The sequence below is a fragment of the Trichechus manatus genome, unplaced genomic scaffold (genome assembly GCF_000243295.1).
Source record: "Trichechus manatus latirostris isolate Lorelei unplaced genomic scaffold, TriManLat1.0 scaffold00057, whole genome shotgun sequence".
In the NCBI taxonomy this organism is placed as follows: domain Eukaryota; kingdom Metazoa; phylum Chordata; class Mammalia; order Sirenia; family Trichechidae; genus Trichechus; species Trichechus manatus.
Window position 1 is genome coordinate 5,489,417 of NW_004443993.1, and position 8,524 is coordinate 5,497,940.

At 50.8% G+C, this 8,524-nt stretch overlaps 1 protein-coding gene across 1 annotated transcript in view; it reads left to right on the forward strand.

The window, feature by feature from the left end:
- The window catches only part of MCOLN1 (mucolipin TRP cation channel 1), a 14,997-nt gene extending 7,110 nt beyond the window's left edge, over positions 1 to 7,887 (forward strand). The window contains exons 8-14 of the mRNA XM_004378382.3: positions 380 to 486; positions 561 to 710; positions 811 to 912; positions 4,357 to 4,479; positions 4,993 to 5,208; positions 7,495 to 7,622; positions 7,728 to 7,887. Of these exons, the coding sequence (XP_004378439.1) occupies positions 380 to 486; positions 561 to 710; positions 811 to 912; positions 4,357 to 4,479; positions 4,993 to 5,208; positions 7,495 to 7,622; positions 7,728 to 7,761 (860 nt within the window). The 3' untranslated portion in view covers positions 7,762 to 7,887. The remainder of the gene's footprint in view (positions 1 to 379; positions 487 to 560; positions 711 to 810; positions 913 to 4,356; positions 4,480 to 4,992; positions 5,209 to 7,494; positions 7,623 to 7,727) is intronic.
- Positions 7,888 to 8,524: the final 637 nt, after the last annotated feature.

Below are 8,524 nucleotides of genomic sequence, written 5' to 3' on the forward strand. Positions count from 1 at the left end.
AGGTGCCCTGTGAGCCTGAGAGCCTCAGACCAGCGCCGATGGAGACTGACGTGCCTGAGGTGCTCCCCGAGCCTGAGAGCCTCAGACCAGTGCTGATGGAGACTGACATGCCCGAGGTGCCCTGTGAGCCTGAGAGCCTCAGACCAGTGCCGATGGAGACTGATGTGCCTGAGGTGCCCCCTGAGCCTGAGAGCCTCAGACTAGCCCTGCCAGGGGCTTTCGCCTGCCCAGGGACATCCATGAACCCCAAACCAACACTGCCCAAGGACCCTGACCTGTCCCCGAGCCCTTTGGCCAGCACATACCAGCACTGTGACCCCCTAGTTCTCCAGCCTGACCCAGACCCCTGGCCCTACCTGCTGCCTCCCTGCCCCTGCAGGAAACAATGGCTTCCGGCTCCTGTTCGATGTGGTGGTCATGCTCACCTGCGCCCTGTCCTTCCTGCTGTGTGCCCGCTCGCTGCTCCGAGGCTTCCTGCTGCAGAACGTGAGCCGTGGGCCCTGGGGGGCATGGGGGCAGGGCCCAGACCCCGGCCAGCCTCACCCCGCCCGCCTTCACAGGAGTTTGTCAGGTTCATGTGGCGGCAGCGGGGACGTGTCATCAGCCCGTGGGAACGGCTAGAGTTCATCAACGGCTGGTACATCCTGCTGGTCACCAGCGACGTGCTCACCATCTCGGGTACCATCATGAAGATCGGCATCGAGGCCAAGGTGGGTCTGTCCAGACCCTGGCCCCCTCCCTGACCTGGTCCCCGAGTCCTACCCCATCCCTGCCTGGGGCCATACAGGGCTGACATGGCTCTACTCGCAGAACCTGGCCAGCTACGACATCTGCAGCATCCTCCTGGGCACCTCAACGCTGCTTGTCTGGGTCGGCGTCATCCGGTACCTGACCTTCTTCCACAAGTACAATGTGAGCCTTGTGACCGCGGGCCCGGCCACCTATGTCCCCTGGCCCCCACACTCCCACATAAGTACAGGCACCTGGGCACTCACCAGCCACCTGCAGGTGGCCGCTCGCAAGCCTCTTCCCAGTACCTGCTACTCCCAGACAAACACCTGTCACCACACCTGGGCAGGGCCCACGGGAGCCCCCTTGGAGGCCTCTGTCTTCATTTCTTAGTGTTGCTGTATCAGAAATGGGGTTTTTTGTTTTTTTTTTTTTTGCTTTAACAAACAGGTGTATTCTCTCACAGTCTAGGAGGCTAGAAGTCCAAATTCAGGGCACCAGTTCCAGGGGAAGGCTTTCTCTTTCTGTTGGCTCTTGGGGAAGATCCTAGTCATCAATCTTCTCATGGTGTAGTTTTTTGTTTTTTTTTAATAGTTTAGTTTATTTTTGTTGTTATTGAAAATATAACAGTAGAACATACACCAGTTCAGTAGTTTCTCCACGTACAATTCATGACATTGATTTCCATTCTTCAGCTTGTGCAGCCATTCTTACCCTTCTTTTCCAAATTGTTCCTCCCCGGTTACTGTAAACTCACTGCCCCCTGAGCTCCCTATCTAACCTTTTGAGTTACAAGTGGGTGGTTTTAAAGAACAGAAATTTATTTTCTCACAGTTTCCAGGAGGCTAGAAGTCTGAATTCAGGGCTTGGGTCAGATGCACCTTAGTCCTCAAGGTGACATCTTTGCTTCTTAACACCTTTTAAAGCGGTCTTTTGCAGCAGATTTGCCCAACGCAATGTATTGTTTGATTTCTTGACTGCTGCTTTCATGGGCGTTGATGGTGGATCCAAGTGAAATGAAATCCTTGACAACTTCAGTCTTTTCTCCATTTACCATGATGTTGCTTATTGGTCCAGTTGTGAGGATTTTGGTTTTCTTTATGTTGAGGCGTCATCCATACTGAAGGCTGCGGTCTTTGGTTTTCATCAGTAAGTGCTTCAAGTCCTCTTCACTTTCAGCAAGCAAGGTTGTGTCATCCGCATAACACAGGTTGTTAATGAGCCTTCCTCCAATCCTGATGCCGTGTTCTTCTTCATATAGTCCAGCTTCTTGGCTTATTTGCTCAGCATACAGATTGATTAAGTATGGTGAAAGGATACAACCCTGATGCACACCTTTCCTGACTTTTAACCACTCAGTATCCTATTGTTCTGTTCAAATGACTGCCTTTTGATCTGTGTACATGTTCCTCCTGAGCACTGGAATTCCCATTCTTTGCAGTGTTATCCATGACTTGTTATGATCCACACAGTCAAATGCCTTTGCATAGCCAATAAAACACAGGTAAACATCTTTCTGGTATTCTCTGCTTTCAGCCAGGATCCATCTGATATCAGCAATGATATCCCTTGGTCCACATCCTCTTCTGAATCCGGCTTGACTTTCTCGTAGTTCCCTGTCGATGTACTGCTGCAACTGCTTTTGAATGATCTTCAGCAAAATTTTACTTGCGTGTGATGTTAACGATATTGTTTGATAATTTCCACCTTTGGTTGGATCACCTTTCTTGGGAATAGGCATAAATACGGATCTCTTCCAGTCGGTTGACCAGGTAGCTGTCTTGCAAATTTCTTGGTGTAGACGAGTGAGCACTTCAGTGTTGGCATTCGTTTGTTGAAGCATCTCAGTTGGTATTCTGCCAGTTCCTGGAGTCTTGTTTTTCACCAATGCCTTCATTGCAGCTTGGACTTCTCCTTCAGTTCTTTATCATTTGCTACCTCCTGAAATGGTTGAATGTCAAGCAGTTCTCTTTGGTGCAGTGACTGTGTATTCCTTCCATCTTCTTTTGGTGCTTCCTGCGTCGTTCATTATTTTGCCCATAGAATCCTTCAATTTCACAATTTGAGGCTTGAATTTTTCTTCAGTTCTTTCAGCTTGAGAAATGCTAAGCATGTTCTTCTCTCTTGGTTTTCTAACTCCAGGCCTTTGCACATTTCGTGATAATACTTTACTTTGTCTTGTTGAACTGCCTTTTGCAATCTTCTGGTTAGCTCTTCTACATCATCATTTCTTCTGTTTGATTTAGCTACTCTGTGTTCAAGAGCAAGTTTCAGAGTTTCTTCTGACCTCTGTTTTGGTCTTTTCTTTCTTTCCTGTGTTTTTAATGACCTTTCGCTTTCTTCATGTATGATGTCCTTGATGTCATCCCACAACTCGTCTGGCCTTTGGTCATTAATGTTCAATGCGTCAAATCTATTCTTGAGATGGTCGCTAAATTCAGGTGGGATATACTCACGGTCGTATTTTGGCTCTCGTGGACTCATTTCAATTTTCTTCAGCTTCAGCTTGAATTTTCATATGAGCAGTTGATGGTCTGTTCTACAGATGGCCCCTGGCCTTGTTCTGACTGATGATATTGAACTTCTCCATCATCTCTTTCCACAGATGTAATTCATTTGATTCTTGTGTATACCATCCGGTGTGGTTCACTTGTATAGTTGCCGTTTATGTTGTTGAAAAAGGTATTTGCAGTGAAGTCACTGGTCTTGCAAGGTCTGTCATGCAATTTTTAGCATTGTTTCTATCACCAAGGCCATATTTTCCAAATACTGATCCTTCTTCTTTGTTTCCAACTTTCACATTCCATTCACCAGTGATTGTCAGTGCATCTTGATTACATGTTTGATCAATTTCAGACAGCAGAATTTGGTAAAAGTCTTCAATGTCTTCATCTTTAGCCTTAGTGGGTGGTGTGTAAATTTGAATAATAGTCGTATTATGTGTTCTTCCTTGTAGGTGTATGGATATTATCCTATCATTGACAGCTTTGTGCTTCAGGATAGATATGTCATTCCCAGGATAGTAGACCATATGATTGTCCGGTTCAAAATGGCCAATACCAGTCACTAACGCCTAGGATATCTATGCGTTCCATTTCATTTTTGATGATTCCTAATTTTCCTAGATTTGTATTTTGTACATTCTGCATTCTGATTATTAATGGATGTTTGTAGTTGTTTCTTCTCATTTTGAGTCATTCCACATCAGCAAATGAAGGTCCGGAGAGCTTGACTACATCCATATCATTAAGATTGACTCTACTTTGAGGAGGCAACTCTTCCCCAGTTGTATTTTCAGTGAGTTCCAACCTGAGGGGTTCATCTTTTGGCACTATATCAAACAGTGTTCGACTGTTATTCATAAGGTTTTCACTGGCCAGTTTTTTCAGAAGTAGACTGTAGGTTCTTCTTGCTAGTCTGTCTTAGTCTGGAAGCTCCACTGAAATCTCTCCACCGTGGGTGACCCTGCTGGTACTTGAAGTACTGGTGGCATAGCTTCCAGCATCCCAGCAAGAGCAAGCCACCACAGTATGACAAACCGACAGATGAGTGGTGGACAGCAGCCACGGCCTCGGCTAATTGAGTTCGGCCAAGTCCTCACCACAACCTTCCCTGGCCTCCACACAGATCCTGATTGCCACGCTGCGGGTGGCCCTTCCCAGTGTCATGCGCTTCTGCTGCTGTGTGGCTGTCATCTACCTGGGCTACTGCTTCTGTGGCTGGATCGTGCTGGGGCCTTACCACGTGAAGGTAGGTGGGGCTGGGGCGCTCATGACCCGCAATGGAAGGATCCAGGAGTACTGTGACCTCCCCTCCCCTACAAGGACACAGGATACCTTGGCTCCCCTCACCTGAGCCCAATGCACTAAGTCCTCTGACCCTTAGTGACCCTGTCATTGACATAATGACCTGTATGACCCCCACTATGACCCCTCGGATTCTGCCAGGGGTTACGCTCCCTGTCCCCTGTGACCTTTGGTGAACCTGTCATTGACTCTGTGACCTCGTCTTTGTCATGATCGATGACCTTATATAGACTCCTGTTACAGCTGTCCATTGTCCCCTCTGACCCCTTGTGACCCTGTCATTGACCCTATGACTTTATCATTCATCCAGTGACCCCAGATGACCCCATATGACCGCTGGTAGTCCATTCACTGTCCCCTCTGACCCCTTGTCCCTGCACTGACCCCGGCCCACAGTTGCTGCCTGCCCAGCCCCTCCACCCCTCTCTGATCCCACAATCCGCTGCCCTGCCGGCAGTTCCGCTCGCTGTCCATGGTGTCCGAGTGCCTGTTCTCGCTCATCAACGGCGACGACATGTTTGCGACGTTCGCCATGATGCAGGCGCAGCAGGGCCGCAGCAGTCTCGTCTGGCTCTTCTCCCAGCTCTACCTCTACTCCTTCATCAGCCTCTTCATCTACATGGTGCTGAGCCTATTCATCGCGCTCATCACGGGCGCCTACGACACCATCAAGGTCAGCCGGCGGCCTCACGCGCCCGCACGCCCCCTCCTGGCCCACCACGTGTGCATAGAGCCCTGAGTGAGGGCTCCGGGTCCCTGGGAATCAGCCACGAAGTGCTCCCCTGACCCTTGGGGACCCGGCAGGGAAGACCCAGGCACAGGATGTGGGGGCCTCTGGGTAGGACTTGTGAAGCCAGAGGAGGGGGCTGATTGGAATTGGGGGCACCAGGGCAGGGTTGAGAGCATCCCAGTCCCACTGCTCCATTCTCAGCATTGATTGAATAGGGCTCAGGCCAGGTAGAGTGCCTGCATCTATTCTGTGTTAATGATATTTTGTTGTGTTTTTGGTGAAGGTTTACACAGTAAAGTAGGTTCCCATTTGACAATTTCTATACAGATTGTTCAGTGACATTAGTTACATTTTCTACCTGTCAGCATTCTCTTTAACTGCATTCTGGTTGTTCTGTTGCCAGTACTCTAGTTTCCCTTCCCCCTTATTTTCTCATCTTTGCTTTAGAGTGATGGTTGATCTTCTGGTCTCATATAGACGGATTTTAGTAGAGCACCTTTCTTATGGGTAATCCTGCATCCATTTTTACTGACAGGGAAATCGAGCCCTACAGTTTCAGTAACTTGCCCAAGGTCAGCCACGAAGTCATGGAGCTGGGTTAACCCCGGGACTGATTCCAGAAGCCACACTCTTAACTCTCTGTCGTGTGGGGTGGCCTGGGAGTGGGGAGAGGGGTGTTTGGTTCAGGGAAAGGTGTTTGTCCTGCAGGCTGCAGGGATCAGAAGGTGAAGGAAGGGTGGAAGGTTACAAAGGTTTATCGTGGCATTAGGGCTAGGTCCAGGAAGGCTTCTAGAACATGCTCTCCCGGTCTAGCCCTAGCCATATATACCTAAATTATAATTGTAGTTAGAATACAGTTAAAAATTCACTTCCTTCCTTACAGCATCCACATATCAAGTGCCCAAAAGCCTGGTGACAGATTGGTAAAGAGCTTGGCTGCTAACCAAAAGGTCAGCAGTTCGAATCCACCAGCCATTCCTTGGAAACCCTATGAGGCAGTTCTGCTCTGTCCTGTAGGGTTGCTATGAGTCAGAATCGACTCAGCAGCAGTGGGTTTGGTTTGGTTAAAAGTTAAATGCGGCTAAAAAAATAAAACCTAACCCGTTGTCACAAGTCACCCCTGATTCAGGGCGACCCCATGTGTGTAGAGTAGAACTGCTCCATAGGGTTTTCAAGGCTGTGAAATTTTGGAAGTAGCTTGCCAGGCCTGTCTTCCGAGGGTCCTCTTTGTGGGTTCGAACCGCCAACCTTTTGGCTAGTAGTTGAGCACTTACCCGTTTGGGCCACCCCGGAACCTTCCAGTGCAGCCAGTGGCTACATGTTGAATAGCATAGATATTGAGCTTTTCCATCTCAGAAAATTCTGTTGGACAGTGCTGTTCTAGATCAGAGAGATGGGAGCTGAAAGGAGAGAGCACTGTGGGGAAGGAAAAGCAACAGCAAAAGGCCTGAAATTCGAAAAGGGCTAAGAGGAGATGGTGGTGCCATGGGCTGGGACGGGTGCAGGCATAGCTGGCAGCTGGAACATTTACTTCTGCTAGGGCCCTGCTGCTTCCCCTTGTCACCGGCAGATGTGTAACCCCAATGTGTGGGTTCAACTGTCTCACGGCCACACTCCTGTCGCTCTGGCCTGCAGAGCTCCCACGGGTCTTGCTCCAGTACTTAGATGTCACACGCATCTGTGTGCTGCGAGTGTACGAGCCCAGTCCCTGCTCCCACTGCTGTGGTTGACTTAAGAGATGTTTGTGGAGTGCCCAGAGTGTGTCAGGCCAGCTCTAGGCACTGGGGCCAAAGACTGTTGGTGTTACTTGCCTTCAAGTTGATTCTGACTCACAGCTTCCCCATGTGTGCAGAGTAGAACTGCTCCCTAGAGCTTTCAAGGCTGTGACCTTTCAGAAGCAGATTGCCAGGCCTTTCTTCCAAGGTGCCTCGGTGGATTTGAACTGCCAACCTTTTGGCTAATAGTGGAACACTTAACTCTGCCACCCAGGGACTGCTGAGGCCACAGCAGAGGGCCTGAAACTGACAAAGATGCTAGGTGTGCATGAGTGTAGGGGCCAGGGGTGGATTCCCTGCAGAAGCAAGCCTTGGGGGTGGGGGTGTCTGCAGTAACAATAGTGACAGCCGGTACCAGGGCCCAGATGGCTGCAGGGGAGGCAGAGGGAAGGACAGACTCGGGGGCCTTAGCAGGGGCCAGTTTCATGCTGGCCGCCTTCCTGTCTCTCCCCAGCACCCGGGTGCCGGCGGGGAGGAGAGTGAGCTCCAGGCCTACATCGCACAGTGCCAGGACAGCCCCACGTCCGGCAAGTTCCGCCGCGGGAGCGGCTCAGCCTGCAGCCTCCTTTGCTGTTGCGGCAGGTGTGGTTGTAGCCTGGTTGGGAGCTCAGGGGAAGGGGAGGGTGCCTGAGGGAGCTGACCCCTCTCCGGCCCGGCTGACACTACCGCTCCTCTCCACTCTTCCAGGGACGCGGAGGAGCATTCTCTGCTGGTGAATTGACTCGGACCAGGACAGCCACTGGATCTTAGCCTCGGACTGCGGGGACCCACGCTTAATTTATTTTTAGGGTTTGCTTTTAAGGACTGGCTCCCTGCTGCGCCCGGCCAGGGCCAGTCGGGTCGGACACTGGGGTTGGATCGGGGTGGGGGGTGTTAAAATAAACGAGTAAATAAGCGCGTTTTCATTTTTAGTGGAGGGGCAAGGGGCATTCATTTCGTCAGCTGGGCTCCAGCCCCTTTAAGGCGCCGCCATACCTGGCGTGGCGGCTTCCGCGCGACCTTCCCAGCATGGCGGGCAAGAGGCGTGGCTGCGGCGAGTAATTTAAAGGGGCTGCGCCTGCGACGCGGGCGGAGGGCTAGCGGTATTGGCGTAGAGTGGACCCGCGCTGCGGTCCCTGGGTGAGTTCGGGTTTCCATCGGCCCGGCAGGGGTGTCCTTTCGAGGGTCGTTAGTGAACCCTCGGCTTTGCCACATTATGTCCTCCCCTAAGTAGTGGTAGCCCTCGATTTCCCGATGCTCCCATCCCCCCAATTCCCGGCGGTGTTTCTGCAGATTAGCCAGGTGTGCCTTGGGGTAGTAGGCGACCTAGTTCCCCAGCAGTTTTCCCGGTAATGTCTTAAGGGCCCAGTAACTTCCTCAAATTTCTACCAATACTCTAGTGGCACCAGAAACATCATGTGCCTCTCAAAGAAGTCCTAGTAATATTCCAGCATTCCTCAGTGTCTACCAGGGAGCTCCGGCCCCGCCCCAGACCCGCAATCAAA